Genomic DNA, 18,183 nt, shown 5'->3' on the forward strand with positions numbered 1-18,183 from the left:
AAACAGAAGCTATGACTGACATGAAAGTGTGTGCTTCTTGGAACTTTCACTTGTAGGGAATTACCAGTTTGGGGGCTAAGGGGGAAGAGAGGGAGGGAAAAAAAAAAAATTACTTTAAATTTCCATATCCTTTGTGAAATGAAACTTCACTTCTCCGCTCAGGTATAGCTAGAATGCTACACAAGGACACACCAACCCAAATGATTCTATGATTAGTCACCTACTATAGTTTAAACAAGACTACCAGCATACTGGAATTATTCTCTTTGTAAGATGACATGTAAAGAAACTCCTGTAACAACAGGCTTTCTGTAATGAAAAGATGGTAATCTAAGCTTCAAAATGTATATACTTTAAGACAACAGGTAGGCTCACATCTTCCTGTCATACTAGTAGCAAAATCATCATTTATACCCCTTGCGGGTTTCCCCCGCCCCTCCCCCAATGTAACACTGTTGAGAAAGCTACGCAGTGAAATAAGAGAGGAATCATTTATAGCTTTGTATCGATTTACATATTTTACTTTCAAGACTAACAGAAGTGTTGCTTTGGTGGCTCCCTGGGATTCTTCACACAAGCACTAAGGGTTAATGTTTGAAGTGATACTTTTCTAAATGAGATTATTTCTGTGCTGGTGAATTACTCAAAATAATCTGATTCTAACCAAGGCACGTTGTCTCACCTTCTCATACTTAAAAAGTAATAGTCATAGACATCTATCTCAAAGAGATGTTGTGAAGATACCTTTTTTTGGTAACTTTCTTTGTTAAGTCTTCACTTGCATGATCAGCACAACTGAAAAACATTAGCAAATGTGACAATAGTAGTTGTATACTCTTAATTATTATTAGTGTATGAATGGCAGAAATTATAGCCTAAAGAAATTAGTATCATTGGTCATCGGTGCATAATGTCACACCGAAAGATGCCGAAAGAGTCCTAATACTTTGTACTTTCATAACAGATCTATACTTTTTTCTTTTAAATCTTTTAACCAATCATACAAGAGATTAATTTTTAAAAGCAAGTTGTTTTATTAACCCTAGCATGTGCATCATACACTTAATTTAATGTAATTACACATACAGAACACAAACATTATAATGAATTCCTGTGGAAAAAAGTTATAAAGGTGATGTTTGTTTTAAGTTTTTGTATCTCTTGACCTTGCATGTTTAGAGAACCTTTGCTCCAATATCCCACTCTGTGTGATGTGGAAATTTTTCATTTAAATTATATCTGAAAAGCTGGTGGATTTTCAGTCAAATGCGATTTGTCACAAAGTAATTTCACAGAAAAAAATGTTTCATGAAGAAATTAATAATAAAATTTTAAATACTTTGAAGCTAAAATTTGTTTAGTATTTGAATTTCTTGTTCAGATTCAAGACAGTGACCACAAAGAGTCTCCTATTATTGTGCAAAGTATACCAACACTGAAGTAAAGTATTTTCACTCTTCAATTTTCTTTCAGAAAAAAGTTCTCATTTAGACTAACTTCAGCCATCTAATTTAGGCAACATTCAGGGTGTACAAGAAGCAATTACCAAAAATGTACCACGACACAGATGTAGGCCTGCAATGCAGCTGTAATTCCCTGAACATCAATTTCTTCCCTGCACCAAAGATACTATATAAATAGTGTGCAATGAATTGTAAAATATGAAAAATTGATAGACGTTAAGATAATTTCCACTGATTGAACATTTATGGTGGCTCAATATTTGGGAAACATTTTACATACTAATTTTTTTCCCATTTCATTGCAGGGACACCCTTGAAAGCAGAACCTCTGAGCCCTTCTGCCAGTAAGCTTCTGCTTATTTTCTCTATCTAAAGGGTGATATCACCTAATAACACCAGCTTTGTGTAAGAACTGTGAAGAATATAGAGATTCCTCTTCTGTGTTGCAGTGTATGAAGTCACGGAAGATGGCTGGATTACAAAAGGAGATAAACAGTATTTTTTCAGTACAGAAAAGATCCCTATGGAGAAAGCCAGAACATTCTGCAAAAGCAATCATGGAGATCTTGCTACTATTGAAGATAATAGTGAAAGAAAATTTTTGTGGAAATGCGTAAGAGGAAATTTGGCTATGTTGTGCAATATATGGCTGATATACCCTGCTGCCTATGCTTGTGAAGTACAAGAGAATGTGCTTGTTGCATAATATTACATTTTATTAGAAGTAGTTTAAAATAGTCAGTGAAAAAAATTCATTCTACAGAACAGAGCTTTTCTTCAGGAAAATTAATTAAAAAAAAAATTTAAAAATTACCATTTACTAGGCTGGGTATATTCTTGCACATTTGAATCTAAATAGAGTTCTGCCCATGACCAAATATATATAAGGAGCAATGAGCAGGGAAATCAGGTGTATACTGAGAAAACTATCCTTTTGACAGGGTGGTTACCCCTCATCTGAATATCATATTCTAGAATTCAGTGTAACATATAGATGTGAGGCTACTGCCAGTGTAGCTCTGATGGTCACACCCCACATCATGTTGCTGAACAAAACAACTTTTCAAAGAGATGTTTAACCCGGTCCAGGTCAGGGATTGATGAACTAGGATCTTCATGAATTAGTTTTCCTGTAACCCATATCAAAACTGCTAATGTATTTCAAGGGCAATGTCTATCTGTTGCGAGATGGTTCTGATGGGCACATGCCAAAGCTGTGGCAGAGGCATGCAAACAATTTAATAGCATGGATGGTGCCTCAAACCTTTGCCATAATCCTGTTTGGTTTACTAATACCAAAGTAGCCACACAACCTCCTTTCTGTTTCACGCTATTAGATGCTTTCTTTTATTATGTGGGAAAGGATACGAAAGGAAGAGAGGACAGACAGCTTGACACGCAGGAATTACACAGCTGCATAAGAACAGGAAAGTACCAAAAAAATTTATACTAATTTTATTCTCAAGTCTTCCTTTTTTCTTTTTAAATTGAGAGTACAGCTTTGAAAGTTTTGATCATACCAGTAATGAAGCCAAAACTGAGAAAGCAGCAATAAAGATAATAAAGCAAAAGTATGCGCTGAATGGTATTTACGTCAACAGGAGACCCCTCTGGTGACTACATGTGGTACAATGTGTATTCCTCTATTTGCTTCCATAGCACAAAAATTATGCTTCTTCATATTCGATAACTACTAAATATTAGAAAGCAATAACTAAAAATACATTTTTTGTGTTTAGATCTTAAAAAATGGCACATTGGAGTCATATCTCATAGGATTATTTCAGAATGCTGATCGACAGTTTAGGTAGGTAAAGAAGCTACACCCAGATCCTAAAACGTGGTCGTAGATGTTTGGTACTGCCAGAGTTCCTTCTGGAGGGAGAGACCACTGCTAGGGTGTTCAACACAGATTCAGAGAGTTATATTACACGTTGAAATGTGTGCTCTCCCTTGGTTTAACTACATTGTAAAAACACTGGTTTTAACAGCATTTTATAGGGATGCTGATGATGCTGTACATGCTATGAGTACATAGATAATGTGTGTTAAAAATAAATGTGTTTTTGTTCTTTGACTTGAGATGCAGGTTTTCATTATCTAAGGTCTTTTAATCCTAATGGAAACTCAATTTACAGACAGACTTAGCTGTAATGTTTTTAATATATATATTTAGCATGTTAAGGTAGATTTTTCCAAACTGTTCCATGAACATTGTCTGAGCAACCGCTACTGTTTTGTTCGGGGTTTTTTTCAGTTGGATGGATGGAAGCCCAGTGCACTATGCAGCCTGGGCACCGGGTGAGCCCAACTTTGCAGCTGGTCAAGAAAATTGTGTGGTCTTAAATAAAAGGGATGGTGAGTCACATAACCTTTTAAAAAGTATTTTGATGGGTACTGCTCTTCCCCTGTTTGTTAAAAATATCTTTCCAGCTTTAATCCATTCTTTCCCAGAAATTTTGGAATATATGCATAATAAAGTATCGTAATTATATCTGAGGTTTCTTCAGGGGCAATACTAGCTATAAAATTGAATGTAAGAAATCGATTTTAGTGGGGAATGCAGGAACAATTTGATCACTGATTTTTCAGCTGCACAAACAATATGTTCTATTCAAATCAACAGCAAATTGGTCTTTCAAAAAATAATTAGAGAATAGTTAGAAAAGGAATAGAACATATATGGAGTTTCACTTCTTTTAGTGTTTTCACTGACAGAAGTGTTACTTTATACTTGCATGTTTCATATACATGTTTCGTATACAAAGCTGTTCAGATGGCTTCTACTCAGAGGTCACAGAACTGCCATATCAGCCATCTCATATGGCCACATCCGCAACCAGTCCCTCTTTGTGAACATGAGGTCTAAGAGCACACCTCACCTCTTTGGTTCCCCCACCACCTGTGTCAAAACATTACCAGCAGTGCTCTGCAGAAACCTCCTGGACTACATGAACCTAGCAGCGTTGTCTTTCCGAGCAGGTATCAGGGAGGTTAAGGTCCCCCATGAGAACAAGGGCCTGTGATAGACAACTACCTCCAGTTGTCTGTAGGTCTCATCAGCTTGCTCTTCCTGATCAGGTGGCCTGCAGCAAACACCCACAACAGTGTCCCCCATGTCTGCCGGCCCCTTAATCTTTAGCCATAAGGTCTTGACTCATTGTGGATCCACCCCCAAGGAAAGCTCGAAACACCCCAGTTGCTTCTTCACATAAAGAGCAACCCCATCCCCTCTCCTTGCTGGCCAGTTTTTCCTAAAAAGTATGTAGCGATCCAGTCATGAGCTATGCCACCATGTCTCTGTAATTGCAGTGAGATCACAGTCAGGGTAGGACCAAAGTCCTCTTGTAGGCAATGATGATGGGAGGTAGAGTTGAATTGAAGTATCTCACCTTCCCAGGCAGATTGCTTTTGAACTCAGAAGCATGGAAGCCAGTTCATTTTCCCACAGATTTCAACCTTACTCAGTGTCTTATTATCTGTACTTAAATTGATTTCAGGCTTGTGGAATGATGTCAGCTGTGGTTTTTCAAATGGCTATATCTGTGAGAGGCACAGAAGTTTTAGAAACACAACAGTTCCTTCAGCAGTACCTTCAACTCCTGGAGGATGTCCTGAAGATTGGCTTTTATTTAAAAATCAGGTATGATAACATTCATCTAAGCACAATGATAATAGATCTTGGGAAGGTACATAAAGATATACAAGAGGCCTTTAGTCTCTCAGATAACTTTTGGCAGTGATTATCCAAAGTTGCATTTAAAATTGAACCAGTTGCCTAATTCCTGCAAAATGGTGATTTTACAGGTTTTATTTGTCTTCCTGAGATGTGGTCATCTGAGATACATTGCAAAAGCTATTACATTGTATTTACTTTCAAAAAAATTGACCTAAATTCAACTGAAAGCACCAAATATAGCATAAAATGAGTCATTTGAGCTGGAAGAAATCACAAATAAGGACAGATTTTTCCAAACAGGCTTCAATATAATGCTTGCCTCTTCCCAAAAGGGGCAAATGTGATGTGCTTACTAAGCAAGGGTTCTGTTTTCTAATCTATACAACATTGTTATGAAAGCATCCATGGATACTCACACCAGTGGAGTTTATGCTGGTATACTTTTTTTTTTTTTTTTTGTTACAGTCATCAGAGTTGCTATTTTCCATAAACTCTGTGAGATAATTCTCTGACAGTGCTACTGGCATGTACAGAGCAGCACATGAGCTGTAAACATGGAAAGGGCACACCAGGCACACTCCTAATTACCAAAACCATGTCAGGGTGAATGTGTACTGGTAATGTGATGACTATGCAATTTTTAAGAAATCATGAGTCATATTCTTTCATTAATAAAAGAGCTGTAAAATGAAAAAGGCTGAATACACACATGAAACCACACTGATCATAGGCTCTAGGTCCAAAATGTTTTTCAGAATGTTCAGATGATTCCACATAAAAACCTGTGCTAGGCTTTTCTTATAGAATCAGAACTTTGTCTTTTACTAATGATGATGATGGCTTCTTAAAAATTTCTGATTTAGTTAACCCATTAGATTCTCATCAGACAGACTCCTACTGTGATTTATAAATGGTTGTTTTTGTTGTGATTTTCTCAGTCCCTCACAGAAAGACACAGAGTAAATTTAATTTTTTTTAATGGTTTTGACTTGGTTCCAGAGCTGAGTCCCTGCCAACTTTGGACAATTATTTTGTGGGAACAAGTTAGGCTAATTTTTACTTGAACTAGTGTAATTCAAACCTAAATTCCTTTTGCTGTCACTCACTAACAGCCTATACTCATTTTTCTCTAGTGTTACAAAATTTTTGGCTCTTCCTACGAATACTGGCATACTGCAAGAAGTACTTGTGTAAGCCTTGGAGGAAACTTAGCAAGCATACATAATGAAAAAGTACAAGGTATAGTACAACAGCCCTTTAGGTAATAGACAGCATTTATCCAGTCTTATATAGACAGCATTTATACAGTGGTCATTTCCTGCACAGAACATGGCAAAAAAAGACAGTATATAACTGTTTGTATTTTATAATGTATATTCAACATGGGTTATATGGCCATGGCATGAAACGTTTTTAGAAGAACTAGAACCCTTTGTTTAGGGCATGCTAGTGATGCTAAGGGTTCCATGCAAACTGCTTTACATTATTTATAGGGTATGAATTAGCATAAAATAAGAAATCCAGACCTGGCATTTGCAGTTTTAGACACAGAGAAATAAAAGGAATCCATGGTTTGTTGCTACCAGAAATACAAAGTGATATATAACTCTCCAAAATGGCTGCCTAAAGTCTGCAACTTAATTCAGCAGTAGGATGTCAAAGGAGGGCACGTTTTCACCTTGCCTACGTTCCTGGGCTGCCATTTGCAGCTGTATACAGCTACACGTTTCCATCAGGAAATCAGCTCATCCTGAGTGTTGAAATAAGTGAACTCATTACATGGTGGTCAGGCAGGATTTTTATCTCTTTACTCTTTCCAATCTTGCTTCATAGTTACAAATATTTTCACTTTTTGAGATTTTTCAAAGGCAAAGGCTTGGCATAACCTTGAAAAAGGTTATGGAACTTGGGTAAATTTCTGATCAAACACTAACTAAACAAGTTACAAGACTTTAATGAACAAAATAGTTAAGGATTTGTTTATGAGCTGTCCAACTGATGACGTGACATGCTCATCTTCTTTCTATTGGCTTTTTTCCCCAGCTTTTCTCACTTACCATTTGAAGGATGTTTCAAATGATCCTTGGATTGGCTTGAATGATCTACTAAGTGAACTCAACTTTGTCTGGGCTGATGGAAGTGCTGTCTCCTACACAAACTGGGCTCCAGATTCCCCAAAACTTGTAGAACCCGTTTTGTATCCCAGCCTGCATCCAGAAGATGGCCACAATCTGCAACAGGTAATACTACTGAGTAACAGGTAATACTGACAGTAAATACTGCTTAGCATTTACCATCAAGTTAAATTGAGGAGCAATATCACTTAAACTGCTCGCTGCTGCAGACATTGCCTTCTCCCAAAGTTGTTCGTCTACTTTTACATTGGGATTAGGGATAAAAAATTTCAATGTTTGAGTATTCTAGCCATCCCAGAGCACAAAATGGCATTGCTGCAATTTTGCCAACAAATTTCATGAAACTGCAGCAATAGACAGATTGAATAAAGATTGGTTGAATAAAATTTTCTTTTTCATAGTAACTTGCTGTTCATTTTGCAGAGAATATAAATGCAACATTAGAATTTTAGAAGTTAACACATGCTGGAAATATTTTCACATTTGGCAAGTGAATTGATGTTTGAAAAGGAAGGAAGAGAGGATGCAAGAGGAAAGAGTTCAACTTTTTTCTACTTCTCCCCTATTTCAATTTTTAATTGAATTGCTGATAGATGTCAGCTACTTTCTAAACCAATCACACCCTCTCCACTGCTAGCAGTGAAATTATATCTCAGAATGCTGTAAATAAAATAGTGTTATACACTGATTTGCACACCCACATCACCTTTCTTCCATTTATTTCCCTGTCTTGCTTTCAGAACTTGTCCTTCACACTGTCATTTCACACACTGTCCATTCTTCCTTCTTTTTGGTATCCACACCTCTAGAGAACCCAGAAATCATACCTCTAGCCAACCAGCTTCATCTGCACCTGAGCCAATTCATTTTGCTCTTGTCCATGTAGTTATTAGCTAAGGCATGTAGGAAGACATATACAATGCAGCACAATACACAGCTCTACTGCAGCTCTAATAACGCTCCTGGGAAATATTGTGGGGGAAAAGTAATGTAAAAAGGTACATTCTACTTTCCTCCTTCACCTTCAAGAGACTAACAGCTATCTCTTTCAGAGGCTTCTTTTTCAAAGGAGTGAAATAACTTCAAAAAGTTTCTCAAGCTAAGAAACTAGAATAAAAATGCACTTAAAGCAGGTGTTCCTAAAGTTTCCACATGGCAGCCTAGTAGGCTGTGGCAGGCTGTAATAAACTTGAAGTTCCAACTTCTTAAGCACTCAGCTACCTGGTGTAGCTGAAAGAGAAATTCTAAGAATTAGAGCTGATGATAACTCTGTCAAGGACCATAATTTAGATGATTCTGTCAAGAATAACCGCTATTTAAAGTTGGCTTGGCAAGCCAAATACAAAACATTACCTAAATTTATTTGTATTTCATTCTTTTTCAAAAAACGTACTCACAGACACTTATTAGTTGAGACACAGTGTGTGACAGAAAGTTCTTGAAAATAACAGTGACTTTCAAGTACATTTCCTCGAAAAAAACCACATGAACAAGTAAGCTGAGCTGAAGGTTGCAAAGATTTATAAGATAGTAGCAACCACAGGGGAGGCCAGAAAGGACAGGAAAGGATAAAAGGAAGGTGTTTCTAGAGCTGCAATACAAACCCTACAATAACAGGATTCAAAGAAAAAAGCAGTGAGACTATCCAGAGGGTTACAGCGCTTTGTTTTATAACATCTAATATCAATGTATTCATACTCTTCCCCTTACTCCAACAGTTTGATTGCGTTTCTTTGAAAAGAGGTCATGCTGATGACACAGGGAAGTGGAACAATGAGGAGTGTTATACATCCAGAGGGTATATATGCCAGAAGAATAGCAGTGAGTTCTGTATCACTAATCTCGAAAATTTTAACATAAGGACTAAAATCACTTTTCTTGTTTAATGTGCTTTACATTAGTTATCTTTTTCTTTTTTTTAAAAAAGTAAAGGATCAGTAAAACTTAAGGGCCCATCTTCCAGCCAGCGTTACTTAGCATTACTTTGGAGAAGAGAATGATAAATAAAATAACAGAATTTAGGAAAGCAAAATGATTTTACTTTTAAAAGTGTAAATAAATAGCTAAAAACCATGAACAGTTTAATTACATAAGTTTATAATGATTATACATTATCATAACTGATAAGTTTTACAGTTACCCAAACAAACCTGAGAGTCACAATGCTTCTAAGCCACAGAGTATTTTGAAAACATGCAGGGTACGTGTGTTATTTTTGACTGATGGGGTGAATTTACATCTGCAATATAAGAAACTGTGACTACCGATTCAAAATTCTCCAAGGTATTTCTTTCACCCAGAAAGTTCACTGCTGTTTTGAAGTTATCTGTTACTTATAAAAAACTAGTAAGAAGGTGTTCCATTCCATTAGCGATTTTCTACTAGGTCTGTAAATACTGAAGATGTTATTCAGTCACCCAAGTCAAATATGTGGCTTCCAGATCTTGAGGTGAGGTTTTTTCCTTGTTCCTACAGATCCTGAACTCTTTAAGTCATCAGCAACAGTGCTGGACCTTGCTTCTGGCCATTCTAGTGGCATTAGCTATTCTGTCACCCGTTCCAAAATGAATTGGGAGGAAGCACAGAAAAACTGCAATAACAATGCCTCAGAACTTGCCAGCATTTTAGACCCATATACCCAGGCACTGTTATTCTTACTTGCACAGGAATATGGAGAGCCTCTGTGGATTGGTCTTAACAGCAACGCGGTAAGAACACATACATTACATGCATGTAGTCAAGCTGACACTGGACCTGATCTCTTTATGTTCTCATCTTGTAACCTGGAATTTCTGCCAGTGTAGTGCTGAAAACAGCATGTTACATCAGTACACTACCCATTTACACTGCAGCTCTTCAAGTAAGACTCATACAGTGGAGATTTTAATGAACTAAGAACTTTCACATGCTAGCACAAGGAAATGCTGCTGCAAACCAGGATATAACAATGCTGTGTGTTTTGTGGAGTCAGTTAAAGGATCTTGAATATAAATTGTAAAATCTCCCAAATTTTGAGTTTATTTTAATCTAAAAGATGTTTCAGGAACAACATGCTTCCTGCCCTCCTGCCATGTGTTTATGTACCTCAGTGATCACTGACATGGTATCTTACATTGCACATCTGTGACCTGCAAAGGAATAGTTTTTACGTGTGCATTTATTCTCACACTTTCTACTATAGTAGTCTTGTATTTATGGTAGTAGTAGCAAAATACAGTTGTGGACAGAAATAGAAGCAAAAATTAGGCAAAAAAATCTGGAGGCTATATGATATAGTACATATTGAACAATGGATACAATTTTTTTCATTTGAAAACGCAATTGGTGTAATTGCTTCCATTAAGAAGTTAGGATATTATTGGAAAGAAAAATCCTTTCTGTTTGTGAGATGTCTACATCAGTTGTATGACAGGAGAGGGTGAACATTTGGATGGTAGTGTGTTTTGATATGCTACACTCTTCCCCATGAATCACAGTCACAATTAACTGCAACAAAAGCGATGGCGACCAGCACTGCTTATTAAGAACACTCCCACTCACACTCCCATTTTGCATACCGACCTTTGGGTGGTTGTACCAACATCATGTCTTACCTGATTCCCAGTTTTATGCCTTCCCTCATGCCCCTTTTCTTTTTTCCCTTCCATTTCCCAACACTTGGAAAAATTCTCTGAATTGATGTTAGATACTTTTTGGAGGGCAGAAAAAAAAACATTCTGCATTCACATTTGTGAATAACAGACACTGTACATTTTGTTGCAGTTAGCATTTACAAGCACAAAAAGGGGCATTAGTAAGCATATGATTCCATACTGGTTACATGAGAGTCCTATTATAGATCCTGTGTAGTAGCTACATCTTTCACAGCAATCTTGAAATTACTGTATGGATTTTGCTTCCAGACCAATGGCAAGTATCAATGGATTGACAGATGGAGATTTGTTTACAGCAAGTGGTCCAGCGGGGAACCAAAACAGACATTAGCATGTGTCTACCTAGACACTGACGGCACCTGGAAGACAGCTTCTTGCAAGGAAAAATTCTTTTCTGTCTGTAAAAAATCGGATGGTAAGCAATTACCTATAAGTCTTTTAACTAGAAGGTGTGTAGATCTATCAACTGTGCTAAATAAAATAAGCCACTGAAAATACTTGTTTATACGCTAGTATACAGGAAGACATGAGTAGCTAACTAGTTCTAAATTTTTCCCAGTAAATAAATTCATAATCATAATTACCAGAAGCTTAAGAAATAAAGGATTGAATACTCATTGATTTCTTAACTTTTAAAGTCATTCACTTGCTATGAAATCTATTTTGATTAGGCATCAGATGAAATTCTGTCTCCAGTTTGAGGCACCGAAGATTGAAAAGGCTCTCAGTCAACGATTTTCAGATGACCAGGAAACAAGAATTAAAAGGAAATATTATAATTAGAGTGGGACAAAGGACTAAGAGAAAGATTATAAATTTTAAATATTAAAAATGAGCCCTAAGGAATGGAATTAAATTTTTCCCTATGTCTCATATGAGTTAAAAAGGAGTAGAAGACTTAAATACAGCAAGGAAAAACTTCTAATTTTATCAGTATAGAAGCCTTTAATAAATACTTTGGACAGGTCAGGGAATCTCCATCACCACAGCTTACTAAGAACAGACAGGACAAACATCTGTTAGAAATTACATAATTATATATCAACTTCATGTCGTCTGTGAGCACAAGGATGAATTACATAACCACCTGAGGAGCCTTCCAAGCACCAACTTCTATAATTTATAAGGAAATAAGTATAAATATGATTTCACAATTTAGCTATGTTATTCTTGTCAACATTAAGGAAGATCTTGAATCATTAGAAAGCTTAAAATTGCATGCCAATTTACATTCTAAGATGCTGTAATTTAACAAAAATCCTCAGGTTTTGATATATAATGTCTTCTACTTCAATATTCTGGAAATCTAATTTGAGTGCTGAATGTTCTTTAATAGGGGAAGAAACAGACTGTAGAAGACTCACACAAAGAAAACGTAATTGGCAGAACATTTAATTTTCGTTCCATCTGCATTTATCTTCTCAATCAAAATTTTCCTATTATATCAATGACTATGGAATATATTCAGGATGCAGTTTAACAAAAAGTCCTGCAAGCTATGGTTAGTTATAACCACACTTCCATTCACAATCACAGTTTCTGCTATAAGGTTTTGATCCTGTCAAACAATGAGAATGAAGTGTCAGAAGACATTTTAAAAATAGCAGTTTTAACCAATTAGGCAGATACTTATGCCAGAAAACCAGCTGGATATTTTATCAACTAGACTAATTACAAAAATCTTCATTAGACAGAATCTATACTTCTTACAGAGTATTGCATCTTCTTAATCACCTTGACAAATAAATGTGAAGCAAAATATGCTCTCAAACACACACTCAAAGCCATATTCAAGCTCTGTTTAGAACAGGCTTCATTTCCTTTATGATGAAAAACCTAATACAGTCTGTTTAGTTTTGTCTTAGTAGTATAAAGGGAAAAACAAATTTTATAAAATAACTTGTTTCCAACTACCTGATCTCTTATCAGTAATGGCCCCTACTGAGCTCCCACAACTTCCTGGAAAATGCCCTGAATCAAGAGGACACAAATCTTGGGTACCTTTCCATGGTCACTGCTATTACTTTGAGGCCTCCAAGAAAAGGAGCTGGTCTCAAGCTCATCAGGAATGCGCCCGACTAGGTGAGTGTTTTGTTTTAGAAAGAATGAAGATGTAATTAATTACATAAAATAATGAATGACATTGCTAAGCAAATCTTAAATTACTTTAAAACTTCAAACTTAATGCTTTTTAGCTTGCTTTTCTGAGCATGCTTTTTCACAACAGAACTAAACTTTGCCAGAGACAGAAACATCTCATATCTCAAATACCAGCTGAAATACAAATATCTCAAAAATATTAAATTCCTACTAGTTTTATGGAAATCAGTAAGTGGTTAGGGAGAGAAATACTTTTATAGTCCCATGAAGGCACAGACTGCAGGGTTAGCTTTCCCTTCCCCGAACAAGAGGGAATCCACACACAGCATAAACTAGGAGACAGATTCACAGGAAAATTGCCTTTGTTAGTTCCAGGGCACAGTTTGTTAATTGGATCTTACTGGCTGGACAACAAATGAATTGGAGGAGTCGTTTAGCTTTCATGAATCAGTAAAACACACCCAACTGTGCAGCTCCTGCTCTGAAGCAGCCCCCGCTGCTGTCTATGATCTGTGGAGAAGAGCTGTGCGTTGATCAGGGGTGAGGAAAAGACACTTTACATTTCTCATTTCTCATTTCTCCTGGCTGTTCACTGAGAATTGCTGTGACGCAGCAGTGAGTAAAAACAGGAAAGATCCTATACATTAGCACTATATGTCTGAGTGTTAGAGAGAATACAAGGATTTCTAGCAGCACCTCCTTGTATGTATGAAAGCATTGACCTGTGACTGAGCAAACCAAAAAAGTAGCTTTGCAAAGGCATTTTACTTTACAGTTATGTGACAACAGAATTCCTGAAGTGGTTCTGTAGAAAGATAAATCACATAATTACTACAAAAAGTAAACATCACACTAATAACCAGAATGAAAGGTCGCATTTGGAGACTGGTCCATCTTCTAAATTCCTACACTTTTGCCTACATGTTACCCACTGGCCAGGCCAAGAAGGTGATCATTTCCTGATGACACCAACACAGCTTTTTGTATTTGTAATGCCAGGGCCCATGGCAATTATAAATCAATTTCTGTACCTCAACCTCTAGCTGCTTATAAATCCTATCTACCCTTGCAGTAATAGCATCAAGGACTGCCCAGCCACTGGTGGGTGATGGAGCTGTAGTGGCAACATGCATGGTGCTGACTACATCATCTATACCACTTTCAGCTTGCTTGCATCACAATCTGGGTTGGGGTTGGACCTGTCCAAAGAGTATCGTAGGACAGCAATTTTTCTTCTCTAAAATACCAAAGGCTAAACAAAAATCCATGTCTTCATGCTGATTTGCATCCATACAGCTCACAGTCATGTTCAAAATATGATATCGTAATATAATAAGCATAATGAGACTAGTGAATATTACCTGCAAGAATCAGTGTCTTCTATATCTTTTTGCGTACCTTTTACGCGTTTATTGACTTAAACTGTAAGGCAACGAAACATTGTGATGTGTTCGTTAATATTTTTTCAGCTGCTAATTTGGTATCAATAGGAGACTATACTGAAGCAAACTTTCTGGCAGACACCATCGAGATACTCCATGGAAAATCACCAAACTTTTGGATAGGGCTAAAGAAAAATGACAGAGGTAATATCTTCAATATTTAATCATACATTATCGTATCATACAAAATTATGATACGCTACGCTATATTAGAAACAAAACCACTTAGTATACTTGAAAATACACATATATACAAATTATACAGTTTATCTCAAAGCATGCTTTACATATGCTTAGAAATGTAACTGAAACATTTGACCACCTAATTGTGTTACAAATTTTTGTTTTCCCCATCACAACGTTTAACCCCCTGTATTTTATACATATATTCTAATTTTAAATATTAGGACAGTGGGTATGGGCAGACAAATCTGCAATGGATTTTGTCAACTGGCAAACAGGAGAACCTTCAAACAAAAGACATAAAGATTGTGGAGAAGTATGTGCATTGTCTGGCCTCTGGAACACCAACGTCTGTTCTTTCAAGAAAGGATATATCTGTAAAAAACCAAAAAGTAAGTAACATTTCTAATATGTTACGGTTAATAATGCCTTATAATGTATCTTCATTGTGTAACATAAAATATAAAACATTATAGATTTGTGTGCAAAACCAATAGACCCCAATAGTGGGATTCAGCTGCCTAAATACTGACCAGCCTCAAACGGTTTCTGACTACCTCCTCATAAGGCTGCATATCCCTAAAGTACTGTAGAATCACCATCAGCCCCATGCAGCCATCACGAATACTTCAGACCCCTACGTTTAGGCAAAAGAATGGTCACAGACCACTCATTTTTAATGACAAGCCAGTCTAATTTCATTAGAATTTCCCTCAAATATCACACAATCTAAGCTCAAAAGCAGCATTTTGTTTTAATTTTGCCTGAATATATTCTCAAAAGATGTAACCTTGTTCCAATGAGTGTAATGAAAACTCTGTCTTGTAGAAATGCTGGAATTGGTGATTCCTTTCCTTACTGTCCCCTAAACCAGTGGATTAAAGGAATACTATAGCACTCTTCATCTACAGTATGATACAGTTGTGTTTAATAAAATGCTGGTACTATCCTGATAGCAAAATTATCATCTGCAAGAAAATGCATGAGTTCAATTACCAACTCAGATTAAATGAAAGTGGTCCAGAACATGAAATTTTATTTGATTAAGCTTCATATTTTTGTTCTCCTTTCCCTTACCTACTAAGTTCAGGAAGCGTAATTACCACAGGAACCACACCCACATGGAATGGTTGTCTATGACAGAAGGAGCTAAACTCACAGAAGATCCTTTTCAGCTCAAGTAAAATGCTCATGATACATCTCTAACACTTGAAACCTGCATTTAGGAAATTTTTCCTGTTTCAGAAAACACCTTAAAATGATTAGGGATCCTGTGAGCAGTTTCTCAGAAATGAACATATTTCAAAACACTTTTAGAAATAATAGAAATCTGACTCTTAATTTCATGTCTGGTTGAGTATCTCAAATGAAGAGGTCAGACGCTTTTGGAATGAAAGTGACAGTCATCCTACTAGACAATGATCTGGGAGAGCAACTGTCACCAGCAAGTGGATGTAGGGGGAATTCTCAGGAACGTCTGGACTTCGGAAGTTAAAAATGCCTCTTTTTGTTTTTTAAGCATTCAGAATAAACATTTTCCTTTCCTTCCAAAAGCTCCTGAAAACACAGAAATGTCAACAGAAAATACAGGTAAGCATACTTCCTTTTAAGTAGAATTATAAGGAGATGCTCAAATACAACAAAAATACATTTACGTAGTTTCTAGGTCTTAATTTTGAGAGTATTTAAAAATAAAAAGTCCATAAAATTAATCTGTATCTAGATACAGGAAACGGAGGTTATTCTGAAGTCAACTGGGGTTTGTTTAATCATATTTTGTTTGGGTTTGTTAGTTAAAAAAAAACAAAACCAACAAACCCACTTGTTGAACTGAAAATCTACATGCATATTGCGTTTGTCTGATTTCTAGTTAAAGAACGATCATTTACTGCTAGATTCTGAAATCTCTTGCTATCAAAGGTGGTGATTCCATTTTATCCACTTACAGAAGGGAAAATGGAGAAAGTACTCTCTGCTGGCATCATTTGGCTGTTGGTTCTTCTAGGCCTTTCTATAGTTGGAGCTGGAAGTATAGCTTATTTCTGCTGGAGGAGGAAAAGACAAAACCTGCTACAGATTTCAACCAGAATGAGTGGACCAGAAGCAACTGTGGATGTCCAAGAAAAAGATGCACATACCGACATGTAGTTTGACAAAATGCCCATATATTCCATCTAATAAAACCCAGACTCTGAAATGGTGAAATTTTATGCCAGCTTTGCATTTTTCTACCCATATAATAGTCTCCTCTCTTCATAAACATAAGGTTTATGGATTTATATAAATACACACACATATATACTTCCCCCAAAATTCCCTCCAAATTGTTATAGTTTCTTTTGTTTAGTTCAGGGAGTAGACATACATTTTTCACATAAATGAGCACAGCTGAAAGCTAGTTCCAGAGGTGTTCAAGGAAAATTCTGACAGATATTTACTATGGGAAATTACTTAACTCAATGTAGAAATTCTCTTTTTTGCACCCAGAGGAAATCATTACTCATATCTTTACATTATTTTTACCCTGCTGTATTACTTCAGCGTTATCCAGACTACGATGGGAAATGTTGCTCATTTCAGATTTTCAGCTTCACAGTTTATGACACTAACTTTTCATTCATGTAAACCGTGTTACAATACCTGCATCTCAGTTTAATGAAACCAATTAAATACTTTTTCCTTACCAAAAAATAGATGGAAAGATGGAAAAAAATTGAAGAGACTTCATTATTCCTACCTCTAGTCCAAATTTTGGGCATAATTATATCATTTCCCACAGCCTTGCGCTTTTCTATTATTCTGTAAATATCAACATTTTTCTGACAGGTTCAAAAAAGAGTAGATGATCCTTCCATTGGGTTTTATTTCAGTAACAATGCTTTCAGTATGCAGTGATGCCTCTTTTTAAATCCAAGCATGTATATGAAATGGCTATCTTATACTATATCATATACCTCTCCAGTTTAGAGAAATAAAATCACTGATATACTATTTGAAAATAAACTCTTCCTTTATTTGTTGTAATTCCAATTGATAATGTACTGCCTAGGTCCCCTTTCAGCTTTTCTTCAAGTGTATAGAAAAGCAGTGTTTGCCTTGGGGTAGTTTATCATTCTGCGTATTTTCAGACATGCATCATCCCTCCTGAGTTATGAAGACGCCGTTCTCCAAGCCATGGCACCTGGCACTAACAGGCCTCAGTGAAGAAGCATACAGAGGAGCAGGGCTAGAGCAGAGGAGCTTCTACCAAATATCTGTAATGGGAAACAGGTTCTCTTTGGTCCTTCTGTGAGCGCTGTAGTCAGAATTACTTACCTTCTCCCTATGCTTAAGGTCTCTTGACTGACAAAAAGTTGATGCCATGCTAAAGATTCCTTTTAAAGAGAAGAGTATATCTGGAATAAGTGGAACGGGTTTCTACACATGTGTGCCTACGCTTGAGCAGCTTGCGAACAAAGTTGTATTACATCTATTATTTACCTTTTTTCTAGCTATCCAGTAAACAATAAAGTCTCCTAAGCAAAAATG

At 36.5% G+C, this 18,183-nt stretch overlaps 1 protein-coding gene across 1 annotated transcript in view; it reads left to right on the forward strand.

Annotated features, from left to right (window-relative positions):
- LOC121086924 (macrophage mannose receptor 1-like) overlaps positions 1 to 17,652 on the forward strand; it is a 32,587-nt gene extending 14,935 nt beyond the window's left edge. Inside the window, exons 16-30 of the mRNA XM_040591379.1 lie at positions 1,769 to 1,807; positions 1,913 to 2,076; positions 3,203 to 3,270; positions 3,721 to 3,821; positions 4,964 to 5,106; positions 6,276 to 6,381; positions 7,186 to 7,382; positions 8,996 to 9,098; positions 9,753 to 9,985; positions 11,180 to 11,345; positions 12,860 to 13,012; positions 14,500 to 14,616; positions 14,880 to 15,047; positions 16,210 to 16,245; positions 16,604 to 17,652. Of these exons, the coding sequence (XP_040447313.1) occupies positions 1,769 to 1,807; positions 1,913 to 2,076; positions 3,203 to 3,270; positions 3,721 to 3,821; positions 4,964 to 5,106; positions 6,276 to 6,381; positions 7,186 to 7,382; positions 8,996 to 9,098; positions 9,753 to 9,985; positions 11,180 to 11,345; positions 12,860 to 13,012; positions 14,500 to 14,616; positions 14,880 to 15,047; positions 16,210 to 16,245; positions 16,604 to 16,803 (1,994 nt within the window). The 3' untranslated portion in view covers positions 16,804 to 17,652. The remainder of the gene's footprint in view (positions 1 to 1,768; positions 1,808 to 1,912; positions 2,077 to 3,202; positions 3,271 to 3,720; positions 3,822 to 4,963; positions 5,107 to 6,275; positions 6,382 to 7,185; positions 7,383 to 8,995; positions 9,099 to 9,752; positions 9,986 to 11,179; positions 11,346 to 12,859; positions 13,013 to 14,499; positions 14,617 to 14,879; positions 15,048 to 16,209; positions 16,246 to 16,603) is intronic.
- The last annotated feature ends 531 nt before the right edge of the window (positions 17,653 to 18,183 follow it).

This window comes from Falco naumanni, chromosome 4, assembly GCF_017639655.2.
Source record: "Falco naumanni isolate bFalNau1 chromosome 4, bFalNau1.pat, whole genome shotgun sequence".
NCBI lineage: Eukaryota > Metazoa > Chordata > Aves > Falconiformes > Falconidae > Falco > Falco naumanni.